The sequence below is a fragment of the Triticum urartu genome, chromosome 2A (genome assembly GCF_056163025.1).
Source record: "Triticum urartu cultivar PI428250 chromosome 2A, HENAU_Tu73, whole genome shotgun sequence".
Lineage (NCBI taxonomy): Eukaryota > Viridiplantae > Streptophyta > Magnoliopsida > Poales > Poaceae > Triticum > Triticum urartu.
In genome coordinates this window covers 37,901,009-37,924,324 of record NC_141874.1, presented here as the reverse complement: position 1 = coordinate 37,924,324, position 23,316 = coordinate 37,901,009, and the positions used below count along the sequence as shown (strand labels likewise).

The 23,316-nt window shown below is 43.5% G+C and overlaps 1 protein-coding gene and 1 long non-coding RNA gene across 2 annotated transcripts; one reads left to right on the top strand and one right to left on the bottom strand.

Moving 5' to 3' along the window:
• Nucleotides 1–11: 11 nt before the first annotated feature.
• On the top strand, nucleotides 12–4,060 carry LOC147983375 (uncharacterized). The gene is made up of 2 exons (XM_087540707.1): nucleotides 12–1,877; nucleotides 3,985–4,060. Exons 1-2 carry the CDS (start codon nucleotides 748–750, stop codon nucleotides 4,058–4,060), a joined length of 1,206 nt encoding a protein of 401 aa, XP_087396833.1. The 5' UTR covers nucleotides 12–747.
• Nucleotides 4,061–5,057: 997 nt separating this feature from the next.
• Nucleotides 5,058–19,415, bottom strand: LOC125532064 (uncharacterized). The gene is made up of 4 exons (XR_015614964.1): nucleotides 18,780–19,415; nucleotides 7,252–7,341; nucleotides 6,107–6,178; nucleotides 5,058–5,141 (listed from the first exon to the last, which is right to left on the bottom strand). It is a non-coding gene; the product is annotated as an uncharacterized LOC125532064 (long non-coding RNA).
• Nucleotides 19,416–23,316: the final 3,901 nt, after the last annotated feature.

Genomic DNA, 23,316 nt, shown 5'->3' with positions numbered 1-23,316 from the left:
ACACTCTAAAATGCATTTACATACATCCGTATGTGGTCTATAGTAGAATCTCTACAAAGACTTATATTTAGGAACAGAGGGAGTATAAATAAGAAAGTGAAAGGGACGCCTCCCACCTGGCACCGCCCAACTTCCTCTCAAGCGGCGCCACCGGGTGGCGCCCCAACCGCTAGTATCCATCAAAACCGGCACATGCAACATTCAACCGCCACATCTGTTCTCTTTGGGTGTGTTGTACATGCATGCCAACATGGATGGAAATGGTCCGCCACAGTCATTCATCGGTGAGATACCATTGCTTACATTGTGCATCTCGGATCGGAACGCAATCTCGGATAGCAAATGGTAATCAGTTTTTTTAATCAAAAAGCATGCATGCATGTCATTCTACTAAAAAAATTTCAACGAGTATGTTTTTGTAACAACAGGTACCTTTTTTTCTTTTTTCAAGATGAGTTTTTTTCCCTATGTCAGAGAGGGGTACGTTTCTTTCTGAGACACTGTTGTTCTCAGCGGCGGCAGACAGATGTGCTGGGCTTTATGGGCCGGAATTGCATATGCCTTCTTGATCTGGGCCATGCGAGAGGCGAGGCATGCTTTCAAAAAAAAAACCTCAGTACACTTCGCGCAGCTCTCGACCCGCCTCCTTTGTTCATCGATTCAGATTTTTATTTTTTCAGGGTGTTGGGTACCAACGAGACAACATATGTGGATGGCAAGAAGACATAGCCGTGCTGTTCCACTTCCATGGCGGCAGAGGCATCTAGGGTGCTCGATGACGACAACCTCCTCAGGGAGATCCTTGTCCGAGTCGGCTTCCCCACCACCCTGGTGTGCGCCGCCCTCGTTTGCAAGCGTTGGAACCACCACGCCTCCGAGCCCGCCTTCCTCCGTCGTTTCCGCAAGCTCAACCCGCCCCGCCTCCTTGGCTTCTATCTTGACTATGGGCCGTATTCGGTGACGACCTCTCCATGCTTCGTCCTGATGCCGCTCCAGGCCCCAGAGCTCGCAGCCGTTGTCCGTCGCATGTCAAGCTACAGCTTCAGCCACCACGACCTTGTGCGGATCGAGAATTGCCAGAACGGCATCATCTCCACCTCATTGTTCAGCTACAAAAGCGGCCGCTCTGAAGGAATGCGCAGCCCGCTGTGCCCTGAGAGAAACACCTTACATCCACTCCCTCGAATCAAGGACCAGGATCGCGTCTATTATCATCAAATCCTCGCCAGAGAAAAAGACGACGGCAGGCTGTCCCACTTTTATGTGCCCATGGAGTTTGCCAGGGGGACAACGGACTACACAGTGCAAGTATATGTGCTACAGTATGGTGAGTGGTGCAAGCATACTTCGGCCACGACAAAGCTCACTCTTCGTCCACGGTGTGAACCAAAAGCTGTGCTGGTCAAAAATAAAATCTATGTGTTGGCTGACCTGACAGACATTTTCATTATGGATTTGACAAACTCATGTTTGTCCACAATTCAACTCCCAGAAGGACTAGAGAATGGCTTTTCAGACATCGCGCTGTCACGGGCCGATGATTCTTCCGATGTATATCTCATCCATGCCAAGGGGCTACTCGGCATCTGGCTCCACAAGGGGGACTGCTGGTTTGCAGTGGATACCATTTGTTTGAGGAAGTTAGATCATTCGCTTGTGGATGAGCATATTGATCATGTTCAGGTAAGCTGTGTGGGAGACAATGCTGAATTTCTGTTCTTGATAATGGGTCGATGCGCATTCTATCTGGATATCAAGAGCAGGGCACTGCGTAAAGTGCATGAGAGGACAGATGATTATAGGTTTCCAGTTACTTTACATCCTTTCATGATGATCTGGCCTCCTGCATTCCCTGTGTTCAAGGATGATCTTACAAGGTTTGCTATTCGGACTCAAATGATCTACATCTCTTTCCTCATTTTTTTATATGAGGCAACTAGCAATCGCTAGACAGTTCATCTTCCTCACATGGTCACATGTGACTTATTTCATGTCATTGGTTTAGGCTTCCGTGTCATCACTTGGCACATAGTGCCGGGTCCTACAAATTTGTGTTATGCTTTAGAGTGGCAAATATCACTTTAGCATTGTGTGATTGTGGTTCCCTGCATGTTGTTATCTGTTGCAACACTCGTTTGTTGTTATCTGATGCTGAGTCATGTATGAAATGTATCGATATTCTTCCTTAACTTGAATAGGTCTTGCTCTGATTAAGCAGGTTATTAGAGTCCTTGCTTCTTTGCTTTCTATGTTGAAAACTCACATAATAAGTTTGCTTTATTTGAACTATGAACCCAGTTCTGTATGAACCTTATGTATGGCTGTAGGCATGCTGAACCATGCTCCTCACATGCTTATGTACTTCACACCAGCATGCTTGAGTTATTGCAGTTGTTTCTAATTTACATAGGACGAGCAAATCTATTCTCACAGCATACATCTTAGTGGTATTTCTACTCATATCATCTGCCCTTTTGTTGGTCAGAGTAATCTGTTTTGCTGGACTACCAACTATGTAGGTTAGTTTTGAAAAAATTCTAATAGAAGTTAAATGTATGCTCATATATTGCTGGAATTAACTAATTACTTTTACTACTGTTTCACACTTAGACCTACAACATGGGCTCTCCTTTCTCTTCATGTTACAATGATGATTATTTCCATCTTGACCATTGATTGTTTTGCTTGGCTGGAAGTTGTGTGATTGTGCCGGGTCCTACAAGTTGTGTGTGCCTTTTAGCTAGGGGCCTAGGTATTCTTGTGCCTTCGTTTGAAATAGATGAGATGAAATTTTGAGCAATAGCTAGGAACCTAGGGCTTCCAATGATAGTAAGAGCTGTCCTGATTATTCTCTGTTGTTGTGGGTGTACACCAAAACTGGTCGTAATCTGACCAACTTGTTAGAGTTTAGAAATTTGAAATAGACTACTCCATGACAGTGCTATGATAGCCATTTGATTCACTGGAACATATAATATTGTGTGCAGTTACACACACACATGCACGCACGCACGCGCACACGCACACGCACACGCGCACACGCACGCACGCACGCGCACGCGCGCGCGCACACACGCACACACACACACACGCAAGAGAATTCGCCTATGCCTATATGCGTGTAACTTAATTCCTACTTTTCTTGTCTCTGCATGTTCCTTACAAAAAGGATCAAACTCAGGGTTCTGCAACTCAAACGGCAATAAGAAAACAGTAGACATAAATGGTTGACCAAGAGGAAGTGTAGTGCTACAACAAGGCATTGTGTTACTACCGTATCAATCATGTCTAATATTTCAAATCAAAATCTGGTCTAGCATATAGTTGTAAGAAAGAGAAATTTTGCTGTGAATAGTATCCTGGAGAGAGAGACTGGAATGATGAAGGTACTATTCATGGCAGAGTTTCTCCTTTTTGTTGCTCTTTACATGTGTTGTGTTTTGAGTTTGATTTTTGTAGCATGCTAATTATATTAAAATCTTAGAAGAATTATATTTTTAATCGCTTCTCGATAGTGCTATCACGCAACCAGCATTGTAGGACTAGAACTTCTTTCATGGTTGACCTATTATAATCGAGTAGGTCAATTATATATTCTTATTATGTAGTTAGTCACCCTTTACTGAATGTAAAATGGGTGATAGGGTGTTTGTAGTTAGTGTCAATGATGCCTTTGCTAGTAACTCGTCAGGGTAGTATGTCTCCTTTTTACGCCACAAGTGTTAGTTCTGTGTATAATTTGCAAGTATTTCTACATTATGACTTTGCATCAAAAATTATGGAGTGGACGGAAGTAGAGTTCTTTCTTCTCTCATAAATGGGCCAGCCAGACACCCCAACAAGTCCCTAGTTAGAACTGTTGAGCATTTGTTAAATGACTGGTTATAAAAGACACTTTCCTCTACTGTTTCACGACTTAGTTATAGGAGGGTACTATGTCAAATAAGCTGGTCATTTCTGACTTGATCTTGTTGATTTGTGCAGGCCAGTCTCTGCCGTCAGTATCAGCATTGGGACACCAACAGACATTGTTAGGTCCACAGTTCCTGTTTACCCCTGATTTCACTGGGATGGGGCTGATTTTGGAGACCACCGAAAGCATGATGCTCCTGTTTTGTGTAGCTAGGAAGAAGATGGGAAGGAGATGTTTGTACAAGAACACATTTTCGTGGGGTATGTACAAGAACAATCTGAATTGATTTTTTCTGACCAACACCCGTCCCATAAGAAAATGTTGATTTCATTGGTTATTATTCTGTCAATTTGGTTAATCCAGCTGCATCCATGCATGTATTGTCGATCACCCTGTGGTAATCATACATGAGTTAGTATTTTTATTGTTGTAATAGGGCCATGGTGATTAGTGTGCCCGGCTGTAACGGCATTGTGCTATATTCTGTGTATTTTTTAGTTTTTTTGATGAATCACAGTGTCCATACAGTTTTGCTTGTGTATGAGGCACTTCTCCTTGTATCATTAGTTTTATTTTAGTGAAATACAAACTATGAAATGGAAACAAGTGGGTCTGCAATATGAGGGCGTTCAAGTTGTACTGACTGTAGCTTTTGATAAGAACATATGTTTCTGGACCAAGTTGATTATTTTGTTTTTTGAGTGTTTATAGCATGGACCTCTAATTCTGTTGTATCACTGTTTTCTGAAGTGTCAGTGCAAACAACATATTGGGCCTATAAAAATAGGACGCGACTAGCGGGCAAACGTCTGCCCGCTAGCGCCTCCTAGCAGCCTCCCATATTAGGTAGGTTTCGGTTCCCTTGTCCAGATTTGGAAAGTGAGAGGGTCCACCGTCTCTCGTGTCCCTCATCCACCCAGCGAGAGGGAGCGCTCTAGACGCGCCGTTCCCACGCCCTTCTGCTTCTTCTCCCCACGCCCCCTCTCCTCCCTTGCCCCTCATCCGAAGGTCCCTGTAATGGCTGCCACATATAGCTTGAGAACTGAAAAAGAGATCTATAAGAATCTAAACACAAAAGGGAGAGATAGAAAAGTGAACCATGGTGTATAAGAGGAAAGAGATAGAAGGTTTGACTTTTCCTCACCTTGTTCATCCTGATTGCAAACTCCTTTTCCAATGTTTTCCCCTTGTTTCTTCCATCTGCATGAGCAACTAGTATTGATTTGTACTGCACCTATTGCAAGAAACAGTAAAAAGGAATTAGTGAGCAACTATAGCGGTTTTTTAAGCAAATCAAAGTATTGACAAAAAGCAAGTGCCAGTACATGAAAAGTGTTTCGTTTTCCTTTATCCACCTGCTGGCTGTTGTCCATTCAGAGAAACCCCTTGATGCTTTTCTTAGGTTGCTTTTTGTACTATAAATGTGTTGAAAAAACAAAAAAGAGCAGCCAAGTTCTAGGGTTTGTTTAAGCAAAACCAGTGTTGGCAGTAAGCAATTCTTGTGTGTTTCGCGCGTGCTAGAACTTGATGTGTAGGGGGGCAAAGTGTGAGCAACTATATCAGATTTTTAAGCAAATCAATCATTGACAATAAGCAAGTCAAGTCAGGACATGAAAACTGTTTCAGTTCTCTTTGTCCAACTATTGGATGTTGTACATCCAGAGAAACCCCTTGATGTTTTTTTCTTACGTTGCCTTTTGTACTAGAAGAGTGTTGAAAAAACAAAAAAGAGCAACAACTTCTAAGGTTTGTTTAATCAAAAATGAGTGTTGCTAGTAAGTAACTTATATATGCTTTGCATGCTAGAACTTGATGTGGAGGGGGGGGGGGGGAGTGTGAGCAACCACTGGGCGCTTCTTAAGCAAAAATGAAATGGGTGGGAGAAAGCAAAAACAAAAGCCCGTCGTTTTTAGTTTGCTTTTGTACAAAAATGGTTCTTCCTGGAAAAAAGGCAACAACTTCTATGGATTTGTTTAAGAAAACCTAGTGATACCATTAAGCAATTTGTGATATGTTGTGTCATTAACAGACCTACTAGGCTCTTCATATTCATTTTTAATGTAATCACTCGAAAAAATGTAGGCAAGTTCTGAGTTTTTTTAGGCAATTTCAAATGCAAAATCAGGTAATCAAGAACAGTTGATCCCCCTAGATAGTACGGAACTAAGCCCCGGAACAGGATGTGAAAATTACCGGAGAGTACTTGGTGATGGTTTCCTTTTCTTGGGCATTTCTTTGATAGCTTGAGATTTTTGTAGGTGACTCCTGAGAAAAATATAAAATGAAATGAAAACACAAAGGGTGTGTGGGGTTCCGTAGCAAAAAAATAGCTACGGGGCTCCTCGCTCCCCAACAACCAAAATAACGAAGCGAAAAAAGTGCTCGTAGACAAATAGCTAATAATAGTGTTGGGTGCATCTCAAACACACGACGATGAACCAAGCCCCACATATAAGAGAAAACAAGGAGATGGAAAATTTTGCATCATTTTTTAGGCACCTACAAAATAAGACAAACTGGCTAGGCAAGTTTTTGGATGCTTGACAACCAAAAGGCAGGACTTTCTTGACAACTACGTGAGACTTGCTATGGGTTTATCTATGACTTGCCTATTGTTTGGACAAAAAGATTTATGAATTCTCTATTTACACACGCATAAAATGCCTAACACCCAAAAACCTTCCTACCCCAATAGTTTTTAAGTTGCTTGATCTCTCTCTCTGTGTCAATTGCTTGGTCTAGCTGTGTGAAGTTGCCTAGCCCTCGATATGTGTGTGTTTTCTGAACTATAAAGAGACTACATTTTGAGGACAAAGTTCTGCATCATTTTGAGGCAAATAGTACGTACACAAAAATGGTTAGGCAAGTTTAAACACATGATGAAAGTTCATGTCAACCTAGCGACACATTTGTATAAAAAACCAAGCATGGACTGCCTATCATTTTCTGAAGAAAAAAACTACTTCCAGCAACTCACACAAGCATATGTAGCAACAGTCTACTCTGTGTTGGGCAATTTTCCGCACTTTCCCGAGGCAGTCCAACTCGTGTACTCTGCTTATCAGTTTCCCAAATTACATATACACGAGCAATCGAGCATGCAACTCATGCCCCTTTGCTAGGCAACTTCCGGCTCGAGCCCTCTCAAAAATTGCCAGTTGTCAAAAACCTGATGATGATGCTATCGCCATCAAAACCCATTCCCCCCCCCCCTCTCATCCCATGCATATCGACCTCATCTCATGCAAAATCAGTGTTAGCAGTAAGCAACTCTTGTGTGTTTGAGGCAACTCCTCTTTTCTTGCTGAAAAAAAAAAGTTGGATAGCTTTATGAGTACCTAGAAGTGGACCTTGAAGCTTCTTGCTTGGGCGTGTGCACAAAACCTCAAAAATGTTGCTTTGACATCCTTTTAAAATTTAGTAAGGCCCTGCAAACAAAACAAACAATTTGTTTAGGCTAGAATATCTACGAAACCATATTTACAAAACTCAGTTGATTTTTTTAGAGTAAACTTAGGTGATTTAGGAAAATATTTTTTTATATGTAGACAACTTATTCTATGGAAATAAAAAATTTGTGCAAAAAAAATCACTTTTTTGCTAAAAAAAATATATATCTCTTAATGGGGAACGTAGTAATTTCAAAAATTTCCTACGCACACGTAAGATCATGGTGATGCATAGCAACGAGAGGGGAGAGTGTGATCTACGTACCCTTGTAGATCGACAACGGAAGCGTTAGCACAACGTGGTTGATGTAGTCGTACGTCTTCACGGTTCGACCGATCCAAGCACCGTTACTCCGGCACCTCCGAGTTCTTGGCACACGTTCAGTTCGATGACGATCCCCGGGCTCCGATCCAGCAAAGCGTCGGGGAGGAGTTCCGTCAGCACGACGGCGTGGTGACGATCTTGATGTTCTACCGTCGCAGGGCTTCGCCTAAGCACCGCTACAATATGACCGAGGTGAAATATGGTGGAGGGGGACACCGCACACGGCCAAGGAACGATTACGAAGATCAACTTGTGTGTCTATGGGGTGCCCCCTGCCCCCGTATATAAAGGAGTGGAGGAGGGGAGGGCCGGCCCTCTCTATGGCGCGCCCTAGGGGAGTCCTACTCCCACCGGGAGTAGGATTCCCCCTTTCCTAGTCCAACTAGGAGTCCTTTCAAGGAAGGGGAAGGGAGAAGGAAAGGAAGGAGGGGGCGCAGCCCCTCCCCCTAGTCCAATTCGGACTAGGCCTTGGGGAGGCGCGCGGCCTACCCTAGGCAGCCCCTCTCTCTTTCCCGTATGGCTCAATAAGGCCCAATACTTCTCCCCCGTATTCCCGTAACTCCCCGGTACTCCGAAAAATACCCGAATCACTCGGACCCTTTCCGATGTCCGAATATAGTCGTCCAATATATCGATTTTTACGTCTCGACCATTTCGAGACTCCTCATCATGTCCCCGATCCCATCCGGGACTCCGAACTCCTTCGGTACATCAAAACTCATAAACTCATAATATAACTGTCATCGAAACCTTAAGCGTGCGGACCCTGCGGTTCGAGAACAATGTAGACATGACCGAGACACGTCTCCGGTCAATAACCAATAGCGGGACCTAGATGCCCATATTGGCTCCTACATATTCTACGAAGATCTTTATCGGTTAGACCGCATAACAACATGCGTTGTTCCCTTTGTCATCGGTATGTTACTTGCCCGAGATTCGATCGTCCGTATCCAATACCTAGTTCAATCTCGTTACCGGCAAGTCTCTTTACTCGTTCCGTAATACATCATCTCGCAACTAACTCATTAGTTGCAATGCTTGCAAGGCTTATGTGATGTGCATTACCGAGAGGGCCCAGAGGTACCTCTCCGACATTCGGAGTGACAAATCCTAATCTCAAAATACGCCAACCCAACATGTACCTTTGGAGACACCTGTAGAGCACCTTTATAATCACCCATTTACGTTGTGACGTTTGGTAGCACACAAAGTGTTCCTCCGGCAAACGGGAGTTGCATAATCTCATAGTCATAGGAACATGTATAAGTCATGAAGAAAGCAATAGCAACATACTAAATGATCGGGTGCTTAGCTAATGGAATGGGTCATGTCAATCAGATCATTCACCTAATGATGTGATCCCGTTAATCAAATAACAACTCTTTGTCCATGGTTAGGAAACATAACCATCTTTGATTAAGGAGCTAGTCAAGTAGAGGCATACTAGTGACACTCTGTTTGTCTATGTATTCACACATGTATTATGTTTCCGGTTAATAAAATTCTAGCATGAATAATAAACATTTATCATGATATAAGGAAATAAATAATAACTTTATTATTGCCTCTAGGGCATATTTCCTTCAGTCTCCCACTTGCACTAGAGTCAATAATCTAGATCACATCGCCATGTGATTTAACATCAATAGTTCACATCTTTATGTGATTGGTTCACATCTCCATGTGACTAACACCCAAAGGGTTTACTAGATTCAATAATCTAGTTCACATCGCTACGTGATTAAGACTCAAAAAGTGATCATGTTTTGCTTGTGAGAGAAGTTTAGTCAACGGGTCTGCCACATTCAGATCCGCATGTATTTTGCAAATTTCTATGTCAACAATGCTCTGCATGGAGCTACTCTAGCTAATTGCTCCCACTTTCAATATGTATCCAGATTGAGACTTAGAGTCATCTGGATCAGTGTCAAAACTTGCATCGACGTAACCCTTTACGACGAACCTTTTGTCACCTCCGTAATCGAGAAACATATCCTTATTCCAGTAAGGATAATTTTGACCGCTGTCCATTGATATACTCCTAGATCACTATTGTACTCCCTCTCTTAACTCAGTGTATGGTATACAATAGATCTGGTACACAGCATGGCATACTTTATAGAACCTATGACTGAGGCATAGGGAATGACTTTCATTCTCTTTCTATCTTCTGCCGTGGTCGGGCTTTGAGTCTTACTCAACTTCACACCTTGTAACACAGGCAAGAACTCTTTCTTTGACTGCTCCATTTTGAACTACTTCAAAATCTTGTCAAGGTTTGTACTTATTAAAAAAAACTTATTAAGCGTCTTGATCTATCTCTTGATGCTCAATATGTAAGCAGCTTCACCGAGGTCTTTCTTTGAAAAACTCCTTTCAAACACTCCTTTATGCTTTGCAGAATAATTCTACATTGTCTCTGATCAACAATATGTCATTCACATATACTTATCAGAAATGCTGTAGTGCTCCCACTCACTTTCTAGTAAATACAGGCTTCACCGCAAGTCTGTATAAAACTATATGCTTTGATCAACTTATCAAAACGTATATTCCAACTCCGAGATGCTTGCACCAGTCCATAAATGGATCGCTGGAGCTTGTATATTTTGTTAGTACCTTTATGATTGACAAAACCTTCTTGTTGCATCACATACAACTCTTCTTTAATAAATCCATTAAGGAATGCAGTTTTGTTTATCCATTTGCCAGATTTCATAAAATGCGGCAATTGCTAACATGATTCGGACAGACTTAAGCATAGATACGAGTGAGAAAGTCTCATCGTAGTCAACACCTTGAACTTGTCGAAAACCTTTTGCGATAATTCTAACTTTGTAGATAGTAACACTACTATCAGCGTCCGTCTTCCTCTTAAAGATCCATTTATTCTCAATTGCTTGCCGATCATCGGGCAAGTCAACCAAAGTCCATACTTTGTTCTCATACATGGATCCCATCTCAGATTTCATGGCCTCAAGCCATTTTGCGGAATCTGGGCTCATCATCGCTTCCTCATAGTTCGCAAGTTCGTCATGGTCTAGTAACATGACTTCCAGAACAGGATTACAGTACCACTCTGGTGCGGATCTCACTTTGGTTTACCTGCGAGATTCGGTAGTAACTTGATCTAAAGTTACATGATCATCATCATTAGCTTCCTCACTAATTGGTGTAGTAGTCACAGGAACAGATTTCTATGATGAACTACTTTCCAATAAGGGAGAAGGTACAATTACCTTATCAAGTTTTTTACTTTCCTCCCACTCACTTCTTTCGAGAGAAACTCCTTCTCTAGAAAGTTTCCGAATTTAGCAACAAAAGTCTTGCCTTCGGATCTGTGATAGAAGGTGTATCCACTAGTTTCCTTTGGATATCCTATGAAGATTTACTTCTCCGATTTGGGTTCGAGCTTATCATGTTGAAACTTTTTCACATAAGCATCGCAGTCCCAAACTTTAAGAAACGACAGCTTAGGTTTCTTGCCAAACCATAGTTCATATGGTGTCGTCTCAACGGATTTAGATGGTGCCCTATTTAACGTGAATGTAGCTGTCTCTAATGCATAACCCAAAACGATAGTGGTAGATCGGTAAGAGACATCATAGATTGCACTATATCCAATAAAGTACGGTTATGACGTTCGGACACACCATTATGCTGTGGTGTTCCATGTGGCATGAGTTTGTGAAACTTTTCCACATTGTTTTAATTGAAGACCAAACTCGTAACTCAAATATTCTCCTCCACGATCAGATCGTACGAATTTTATTTTCTTGTTACGATGATTTTCAACTTCACTCTGAAATTCTTTGAACTTTTCAAACATTTCAGACTTGTGTTTCATTAAGTAGATATACCCATATCTGCTTAAGTCATCTGTGAAGGTGAGAAAATAACGATATCCGCCACGAGCTTCAACATTCATCGGACCACATACATCTGTATGTATGATTTCTAACAAATCTGTTGCTCTCTCCATAGTACCGGAGAACGGTGTTTTTGTCATCTTACCCATAAGGCACAGTTCGCAAGTACCAAGTGATTCATAATCAAGTGGTTTCAAAAGCCCATCAGTATGGAGTTTCTTCATGCGTTTTATACCGATATGACCTAAACGGCAGTGCCACAAATAAGTTGCACTATCGTTATCAACTCTGCATCTTTTAGTTTCAATATTATGATTATGTGTATCACTACGATCGAGATCCAACGAACTATTTTCATTGGGTGTGTAACCATATAAGGTTTTATTCATGTAAACAGAACAACAATTTATTCTCTTACTTAAATGAATAACCGTATTACAATAAACATGATCAAATCATATTCATGCTCAACGCAAACACCAAATAACACTTATTCAGGTTCAACACTAATCCCGAAAGTATAGAGAGTGTGCGATGATGATCATATCAATCTTGGAACCACTTCCAACACACATCGTCACTTCACCCTTAACTAGTCTTTGTTTATTCTGCAACTCCCGTTTCGAGTTACTAATCTTAGCAACTGAACTAGTATCAAATACTGAGGGGTTGTTATAAACACTAGTAAAGTACACATCAATAACATGTATATCAAATATACTTATGTTCACTTTGCCATCCTTCTTATCTGCCAATCACTTGGGGTAGTTCTGCTTCCAGTGACCAGTCCCTTTGCAGTAGAAACACTTAGTCTCAGGCTTAGGACCAGACTTGGGCTTCTTCACTTGAGCAGCAACTTGCTTGTTGTTCTTCTTGAAGTTCCCCTTCTTCCCTCTGCCCTTTTCTTGAAACTAGTGGTCTTGTCTACCATCAACACTTGATGTTTTTCTCGATTTCTACCTTCGTCAATTTCCGCATTACGAAGAGCTTGGGAATCGTTTTCGTTATCCCTTGCATATCATAGTTCATCACGAAGTTCTACTAACTTGGTGATGGTGACTAGAGAATTCTGTCAATCACTATCTTATCTGGAAGATTAACTCCCACTTGATTCAAGCGATTGTAGTACTCAGACAATCTGAGCACATGCTCACTAGTTGAGCGATTCTCCTCCATCTTTTAGCTATAGAACTTGTTGGAGACTTCATATCTCTCAACTCGGGTATTTGCTTGAAATATTAACTTCAACTCCTGGAACATCTCATATGCTCCATGACGTTCAAAACGTCTTTGAAGTCCCGATTCTAAGCCATTAAGCATGGTGCACTAAACTATCAAGTAGTCATCATATTGAGCTAGCCAAACGTTCATAACGTCTGCATCTGCTCCTGCAATAGGTCCGTCACCTAGCGGTGCATCAAGGACATAATTCTTCTGTGCAGCAATGAGGATAAACCTCAGATCACGGATCCAATCCGCATCATTGCTACTAACATCTTTCAACACAATTTTCTCTAGGAACATATCAAAATAAACACAGGGAAGCAACAACGCGAGCTATTGGTCTACAACATAATTTGCAAAATACTACCAGGACTAAGTTCATGATAAATTTAAGTTCAATTAATCATATTACTTAAGAACTCCCACATAGATAGACATCCCTCTAATCCTCTAAGTGATTACGTGATCCAAATCAACAAAACCATGTCCGATCATCACGTGAGATGGAGTAGTTTCATTGGTGAACATCGCTATGTTGATCATATCTGCTATATGATTCACACTCGACCTTTCGGTCTCCGTGTTCCGAGGCCATATCTGCATATACTTGACTCGTCAAGTATAACCTGAGTATTCCGCGTGCGCAACTGTTTTGCACCCGTTGTATTTGAACGTAGAGCCTATCACACCCGATCATCACGTGGTGTCTCAGCACGAAGAACTTTCGCAACGGTGCATACTCAGGGAGAACACTTTTTGATAATTAGTGAGAGATCATCTTATAATGCTACCGTCAATCAAAGCAAGATAAGATGCATAAAAGATAAACATCACATGCAATCAATATAAGTGATATGATATGGCCATCATCATCTTGCGCTTGTGATCTCCATCTCCGAAGCACCGTCGTGATCACCATCGTCACCGGCGCGACACCTTGATCTCCATCGTAGCATCGTTGTCATCTCGCCAATCTCATGCTTCCACGACTATCGCTACCGCTTAATGATAAAGTAAAGCATTACAGCGCGATTGCATTGCATACAATAAAGCGACAACCATATGGCTCCTGCCAGTTGCCGATAACTCGGTTACAAAACATGATCATCTCATACAATAAAATTTAGCATCATGTCTTGACCATATCACATCACAACATGCCCTGCAAAAACAAGTTAGACGTCTTCTACTTTGTTGTTGCAAGTTTTACATGGCTGCTACGGGCTTAAGCAAGAACCAATCTTACCTACGCATCAAAACCACAACGATAGTTTGTCAAGTTGGTGTTGTTTTAACCTTCGCAAGGACCGAGCGGAGCCACACTCGGTTCAACTAAAGTTGGAGAAACTGTCACCCACTAGCCACCTTTGTGCAAAGCACGTCGGGAGAACCGGTATCGCGTAAGCGTACGCGTAATGTCGGTCCGGGCCGCTTCGTCCAACAATACCGCCGAACCAAAGTATGACATGCTGGTAAGCAGTATGACTTATATCGCCCACAACTCACTTGTGTTCTACTCGTGCATATAACATCAACATATAAAACCTAGGCTCGGATGCCACTAATGGGGAACGTAGTAATTTCAAAAATTTCATACGCACACGCAAGATCATGGTGATGCATAGCAACGAGAGGGGAGAGTGTGATCTACGTACCCTTGTAGATCAACAACGGAAGCGTTAGCACAACGTGGTTGATGTAGTCGTACGTCTTCACGGTTTGACCGATCCAAGCACCGTTACTCCGGCACCTCCGAGTTCTTGGCACACGTTCAGCTCGATGACGATCCCCGGGCTCCGATCCAGCAAAGCATCGGGGAGGAGTTCCGTCAGCACGCCGGCGTGGTGACAATCCTGATGTTCTACCGTCGCAGGGCTTCGCCTAAGCACCGCTACAATATGACCGAGGTGGAATATGGTGGAGGGGGACACCGCACACGGCTAAGAAACGATTACGAAGATCAACTTGTGTGTCTATGGGGTGCCCCCTGCCCCCGTATAAAAAAGAGTGGAGGAGGGGAGGGCCGGCCCTCTATGGCGCGCCCTAGGGGAGTCCTACTCCCACCGGGAGTAGGATTCCCCCTTTCCTAGTCCAACTAGGAGTCCTTTCAAGGAAGGGGAAGGGAGAAGGAAAGGAAGGAGGGGGCGCAGCCCCTCCCCCTAGTCCAATTCGGACTAGGACTTGGGGAGGCGCGCGGCCTGCCCTAGGCAGCCCCTCTCTCTTTCCCGTATGGCTCAATAAGGCCCAATACTTCTCCCCCGTATTCCCGTAACTCCCCGGTACTCCGAAAAATACCCGAATCATTCGGAACCTTTCCGATATCCGAATATAGTCGTCCAATATATCGATTTTTACGTCTCGACCATTTCGAGACTCCTCGTCATGTCCCTGATCCCATCCGGGACTCCGAACTCCTTCGGTACATCAAAACTCATAAACTCATAATATAACTGTCATCGAAACCTTAAGCGTGCGGACCCTGCGGTTCGAGAACAATGTAGACATGACCGAGACACGTCTCCGGTCAATAACCAATAGCGGGACCTAGATGCCCATATTGGCTCCTACATATTCTACGAAGATCTTTATCGGTCAGACCGCATAACAACATACGTTGTTCCCTTTGTCATCGGTATGTTACTTGCCCGAGATTCGATCGTCCGTATCCAATACCTAGTTCAATCTCGTTACCGGCAAGTCTCTTTACTCGTTCCGTAATACATCATCTCGCAACTAACTCATTAGTTGCAATGCTTGCAAGGCTTATGTGATGTGCATTACCGAGAGGGCCCAGAGGTACCTCTCCGACATTCGGAGTGACAAATCCTAATCTCGAAATACGCCAACCCAACATGTACCTTTGGAGACACCTGTAGAGCACCTTTATAATCACCCATTTACGTTGTGACGTTTGGTAGCACACAAAGTGTTCCTCCGGCAAACGGGAGTTGCATAATCTCATAGTCATAGGAACATGTATAAGTCATGAAGAAAGCAATAGCAACATACTAAACGATCGAGTGCTAAGATAATGGAATGGGTCATGTCAATCAGATCATTCACCTAATGATGTGATCCCGTTAATCAAATAACAACTCTTTGTCCATGGTTAGGAAACATAACCATCTTTGATTAAGGAGCTAGTCAAGTAGAGGCATACTAGTGACACTCTGTTTGTCTATGTATTCACAAATGTATTATGTTTCCGGTTAATACAATTCTAGCATGAATAATAAACATTTATCATGATATAAGGAAATAAATAATAACTTTATTATTGCCTTTAGGGCATATTTCCTTCATCTCTGGCAACTCGCGCCGGCCTTTTTAGCAACTACATAACATGTGTTGGGCAAGTTTTGGGCGAAATAAAACCCAGCATCTCAGGGGTGGATCTTTTGGGCAACTCACGCTAGCATCTCTAGCAACTAATTATCATACATTGGGCAAGTTTCGGACACCCTCGGGTCGAGTCATCGACGATTCCAGCCCCTGCATCTCGGGAGCGGATCTTTTGGGCAACTCATGCCAGCATCTCTAGCAACTAACTATCATGAGTTGGGCAAGTTTTGGACTCTTTCGGCTCGAGTCATCGGCGATTCAAGCCCCCACATCTCGGGAGCGGATATTTGGGGCAACTCACGCCGGCGTCTGTAGCAACTAACTATGATGCGTATGGCAAGTTTTGGACACTCTCGCTCGAGTCATCGATGATTCTGACCCCCGCATCTCGGGAGCAGATCTTTTGGGCAACTCACGCCGGCATCTTTAGCAACTAACTATCGCGCGTTGGGAAAGTTTCGGCCACCCTCGGGTCGAGTCATCGATGATTCCAGCCCCCGCATCTCGGGAGCGGATCTTTTGGGAAACTCATGCCAGCATCTCTAGCAACTAACTATCATGCATTGGGCAAGTTTTGGACACTCTCGGGTCGAGTCATCGACGATTCCGACCCCGCATCTCGGGAGCGGATCTTTTGGGCAACTCACACCGGCATCTCTAGCAACTAACTATCGTGCGTTGGCAAGTTTTGGACACTCTCGGCTCGAGTCATGGACGATTCCACCCCCGCATCTCGAGAGCGGGTCTTTTGGGCAACTCATGCCAGCATATCTATCAACTAACTATCATGCATTGGGCAAGTTTTGGACACTCTCGGCTCAAGTCATCGACGATTCCGGCCCCCGCATCTCGGGAGCGGATCTTTTGGGCAACTCATGTGGCATCTCTAGCAACTAGCTCTCATGCGTTGGGCAAGTTTTGGACACTCTCGGCTCGAGTCATGGACGATTCCATCCCCCGCATCTTGGGAGTGGATCTTTTGGGCAACTGACTCACATGTGTTAGGCAAGTTTTGGACAATCTCGGCTCGAGTCATCGACGATTCCAGCTCCCGCATCCCAAGTCTCGCACCCGCGCTCAAAAATATCGATTTTCCCATGAAGATGGGACCCCCCCCCCCCACACACACACACCTCTTCAATCTCCCTATTCCGCCTCTATCACACAGAATTATATATGTGAGTAGAAAAACACATGCTTAGGGGTGTCGATTTTGGGATACTTAGCGGTGATTTGCAGCCCAGTTCTTCGACCACTCGAGACAACGCTTCCCCGGATCTAGCTCTACCCCACTAGGTGGCCGCAATGTACAAATAGCGCTGCCCCCTTGGCTCTTCCTCTTCCTTCGCTTGCTGGTCACCGGTACTCCGACATCTCTCTCCTCCCTTCCGCTTGCTGGTTGTCGTAAATCATATGCCAAAATAAATATTGTAGGCAACTTTCTGACATTATTAGACAATTTAGTGTAGAAATCATTGACTAGAAGGAAGCATGGTGTTTGGCTAGAACTCAGTGTCCAAAAAGGGTGTTTGGCTAGAACTCAGTGTCCAGAAAGGTTATAGATTGACTAGAAGAAAACATGTTTTTTTGTCTTGACTTTCTCGGTCTGAAGTACAGTCCACAACTTCTTACTTTTCCTTGCTTACTGATGTACTAATGGCTAACAAAAGTGCCAACAGGGGAACTGGTTCAGCTCCAACTAAGGAAGGAGAGCTAGTGAATTGTTCAAACAGATGGAACTGTCAGTGCACACATCAAAATAATATCATGTTGTTAACTACATCTTGTGTGTGACATCAACGACCACTGGAAGACAGAGAATCTTTCATTCAGATGCAGTGTTGCTTTCCCCTAGGACAGTTTACTTTAATGTGTACTAAAAATAGCATAACAATAATAATATGTGCTAATCCTTTGTAAAAATCAATTTGATTCTGGCGGCATTATTCAACACGCACTAATGTGCTTATACTTCTACACATATCTTGTAGTATTAGAAGTTTAGAACCGACGGACTTGTCAATGTATAAACCATCCAAGTAGGCCTTTTTTATTATTGAACCAATGTGTTCCTGTACAAGTTTCAGTCTAGCTGATATGGACACCATATTCAATAGTAATGTTTAACTAGGCGGACAGACATTTCATCAGTGGCGGAGCTACGGCTGGGCAAAACCCTGCCAAATGAGATTACAGTGTAGAGTGTGGTGCTGAACTGGGGCTCTGGGAGCAAAATTTCAGACATATTTCTTAAGCTAGTTGGTTTTGGCCCGCCCAATGAAGCGTGTGTAGCTTCGCCACTGCATATCATGCAACCAACTAACAAAATCATTAGGCAAGCAAATCATTAGGCTGATATGGATACCATGATCAACAGAAATGTTTAACCATCCAAGCAGACAACATTTCAGTATGTTACTTGCTATTTCAGATATATAGCACCTCAATGAGATGAAAAAATTGACTAACATTTGAGGCAACTACAGATAAATAGTTAGGCAAGTTTTGTACGACAAAAAAAGGCATGTTCTGTGGGAAAGGATCTGGCAATTACTCATGAACTACTCATACTGCAAACTCTAGCAACGCACCACATCTCTGTGTAACTCAACACGCACTTTGGTAAATCCAAAAATTGGTTCAGAACGGCTCACCCTGTGGACGAAGAGCGGGAGGGAAATCTACAGTGAGGTACTGCACCGCATCCATTGCTCAGTGCTTCTTGTCGCCGTCCACATGACCCCTGCAGGCATGGTTGTGGAGGAAGAATTTGAGGCAATACTTCAAGAGAATCCTCCCTATACTGTGCAGCCAGGGAATTGAACTGTAGTGGATCTCCAAGGGGCGCGTGAGTAGAAGGCGCCGTCGCTGGTTGGAATCTGCAGGGGGCGGCCGGAGCAGCCGCTTCCTCCTTTTGTTGCTGTTGTTGGATGAGAAGGGACTGCGTCAAACAGGAAGCAAAGGTCCCAGCCACGGGATGCATCAATCCGGCGAGGGATCGACGCGGCGGGGTGTAGGACGACGCCGGGGAGGGAGAAGCAGAGCGCGGGGTCGCTTCGCCGCCGGTCTGGGGCAGGGGAATGCGTCCGCTCATGCGGGGTGCTTCGTTGCCGGTCAGGGTGTGGGGGCACATCGGTGGATAAGAAGGTTGAGGAAGGAGGGGCTCCGGCGTAGGATTTGGCTCGGTGGACGCCGGCGAGCGCGAGGGCCAGGGCAATGGAGGCAAGCGCAGCAGATCTCATCGGGTGTGGAGGAAAGTGTGCACAGGGAGAGGGAGAAGGTGGGTTCAAGAGGAGTGGGGAACGGACGCACAGCTCACTCCAGCCTTTTATGAAAAATAAAGATCTGCAATTAGCTTGGTTATTAAGTGAGAGGCTTCAAAACACATTATCAAACATTGCACATGTCTTTTTTACAGGCGGTACTGCCAAATCAAGCACTCAAATACAAGAGACCTTTTAAAAGTAACAATCATACATCAACAGAACTTTGATCTAGCCCCCTGACCTTTCTATATCGTCAGCCACCTCAATTTTTTTCTCCAGCCAAAAACACCACCTTCTGCTCCAACGTGAATAAATGTCAAATGCTACTACATCTGTTCTTAAGCAGATCATTTGATGTTCAGTCTTGATTGGAGCTATATCGTTTGCCACCTCAATTTTTTCTCAAGCCAAACACACCATCTTCTGCTCGAAGGTGAACTTGTTTTCAGCTTGTTCAAAGAGAGGAAAAAAACTTAAATCCATGTGAACATTGGTAAAAGGGTTAAAGTTGCATGAATGTAGTTGTATAATTTTCAGCCTTTCAGAACCCATGTAGCTCCCCTTCATAAGCAACAAAACACATCACACAAAAAAAAAACAGTACCATATTTTCACCAGGCAAACTTCATTCATGCAAGTGACTGGAAACGCACAACAAAACATGGTTGAAGAGAAAAGTTCCCTTCCTTAAGGGCACGTTGTTAGGTAGAAATGATGCACCCTTGTGGATCAAACATGGGTAAACGAGCTTACAACCATGCGCTCGAGCAAATAAATCGCCACTCGTTTACCTGGAAGCGACAAAAATTTCAGAAAGTTTCAGGTGATTGGAGCCATGTGGATCAAACGCAGGTGGGCAAGCTTACAAACGGCCTTCCAGGTTCCCAAGTGTTGTTCTTGTACAAGTCTAGTCTAATTAGGTTCTGAAAATCATCAAGTTCCGATAGGATCGCCCATTCATTTTTGTGTGTGTGCATGCAAAAGCATACAAATAGTCCAGACAAATGCATTGCATTGAAATGAATAATCGGTAATATTAAACAGAAATATGCCAGGCCTAAATTTCATGAAAGAAACTCTGACGAAATTTAGGACGTAAAAAAATACACCATCGGGAAAAATGGAAATGGATCCTACATTCTTTCAAAATGGATATGTTAGTTATTTAGTTCACAATGTCCAGAACAGATTTTAGGAGGACACAGAAGGACAGAAAATAGTATCCTATCTACTTGTTTCACCTAAGATGGCATACTTGTATATAACACTAAAATGGAAGCTATGGTTTCCTCCTTTTATGACTAAATATCTTCAGATTCATTAGTCATCGGAGAGGCTGAAACCATGACCCTTATATTAGTTTCTGTTTTCAAGTTCATATGCCTGCTACCGCTTTTCACAAAACAATTCTACGTGCAACCGACTGATAAAACCTTTAGCTTAATTAGCATCGGTTGTAGTAAAAGTAAACAGTTACTTACCCAGCTTAACACATAAACTTTGAACGGACAAAAGTACCAAATTGAATAAATTGAAAGTTAAACAAATTTTAACATGGAGGCTGGAAAATATGCCATTCTCAAATCTTGATCAAAACCGAAGAATTGGTATTCACCACTTTATCATATATAAGAACTGATCGGATACTACAAAATAAGATTTCATCTGCTCACCTTGGGGCAGCAATCTCCACAACACATACACATAAGGAAGAACACAGGGAGATCTACCCGAACATGATCTTGAATATTTTGTGCTGCTGGAGTAGAGAGGGTGAGCGAAGAGTGGACGGGGAGGAAGCATATATACATGCATCAGTTGGAAACTGAAGTGTGCAGGCGAGACGTCGCCCCCAGACATGAATGCCTGCTTCAAAACTGAAGTATGATTGTGTTAATTAAGGCTGGGTGGAGCAGTTTCCAGGAGATAATGCGCCATCATCGCCCGCGTCCCCACACCTCCATACCTTGCAGGTGGATCAGCCCGGCTGGATCGACCGGCCCTGGGTTCACCTGCATCATGCGTTTCTGCTCGATCCCCGCACGCTAGATTCACTCGTGAGCGAATCGTGGGCTAGATTCGCGCGCGCGTCGGCTCGATCCCACCGCAGGTCGCCTGCTTCGCCTGAATCGAGCGGCCGCCGCATCCGCTCTCGTTCGACCGCCCTTGATTCGTTCTTGTGTGGAGCGAGTTTTTTTTTCCTTTACAGAAAGGGAATCGGCGAATCGCTTGTAGAGATGGCCTTCGATGCATTGGGTCGAGCAGGAAATGATGGCCCAATTAACCACAGGCCTCCAAAATAGCTATGGGAGTAGCTGCCCTTTCAACGATAGGCCCAGTTCGCGGCAAACCAGGTGTTAACTTTAGATCGGACGGCCAGGACGTTTAAAAAACGAAATCTAACGGACAGAAATGCCTAATTCGTGAGGGGGCAGGGATTACGCTCAGTTTTACTGTTCTTAATTGCACACTCTATTTTCTTGCCTTGGTATATTATTGCAAACCCGACAAACGTGGAATTTTGACTTCCTATTTCTCGAATATAATCCCACTATAAATTTTCTGTTACACATACCTTTGAATTCTGAACCTGCAGATATATACCTTTGAACTCTCAACCTGTAGCTATTTTGAGATTGATAACACTTGTTTTTTCATGAATATTACTTAGTGGATCGTATAATTTTTTTTGACACAAGCTGAAAGTAGGCACGCAGGGTATGCTTGAGCTGATCCTTGATATTGATAGCACTTGTTTAGGTTGCAGTTTTGGGCGTTAGTGATGTTGGCTCCAGTATAACCATATTTGCTTGATGAGTTTTGATCCGGTGCAAGTCAAAGGATTGTTTTGATTGGGAGGTGATTGGTTTGGAGTAAAACCTTGATGATGGTTGTTTGGGACAAAAATGTTCATCGACGTACTGGGGTAATTTCACGCAGGAGGTTCGGTTTGAGGATTTTCTAGAGGCAAGCTGGTATTGTTTAGGTTGTCAGTCAAGCAGCTTGAAAGCGTGCCCACTGTCTATGCAAATTCACCAGTGTAGCTATTGTATCTTGCAGGAAACTCTGTTATCACACAACAAACAACCTGATGTTCTACGAGCTAATGCGGATGCAAGGGAACCATTCAGCAGCGGCAAGTGACTCGCTCGAGGCGACCAAAGGGTCGTTCGTTGGTCTGTGAAACACTTTGCCCCGTGTGGTATAGGCAATTGGAAACGCCATGGAACTGTTTTTCATTCGGTTTTAAGAGCCTCTGCAAGATATTCAGTTTGGAACGTGTGCAGGGTTAATTCAATGCAAATGCACTTTAATTCATGCAGCTCCCACCAATATATTTTTATACTCGCTAGTGCAATCACTAGGATATATAGATAGGGGTACATGTTTTTGGCACCAGCAGCACAATGCTGATGGAAATTCAGCGAGGAATTTTTCAGTCTACATGCACAAACACTTGTACACTAATGCTGCAATGAACACTGCATGCCACTAAAATGTTCTTCAGATAGCACCATCTTTGGCTGCCAGGGAGATAAGGTGCAGGAACAGGTGGAGCTTGTAGCTGGCTACCTTGCCGTTTTGGCACAATCTTCCTCATAGAACACCTCGCCGACCGATAAAAAATAAACCTCGACGTCATTTGGCAGGGAGAAGGTGCTGCGCCTTGCTCGGTGTTTCTTCTCCGCAGAAGAACAGAGAGACCTGGGGGTCGGTGTGGTGGGTAGAGGGAGATGACAACAGGAGAGGGGTGATGTGAGAGCATAGTAAATTTTTAGAGGTGACAATCTGACAAACAAGACGGGAAAGTGAACCGCGGTGCGCGCGGCAGGTTACGATAAATGACACACCCCACATGCGTCATTTATCACAGTATGAGAAGGTGGGAGTGGTCTTTGCAAAGAGCACACCTTGATTAACTAGT

Coding starts and splice junctions, on each gene's coding strand:
- LOC147983375 (XM_087540707.1), top strand. CDS start 748: ATGGCGGCAGAGGCATCTAGGGTGCTCGATGACGACAACCTCCTCAGG. Junction 1,878..3,984: donor TTCAAGGATGATCTTACAAG/GTTTGCTATTCG, acceptor TGATTTGTGCAG/GCCAGTCTCTGCCGTCAGTA.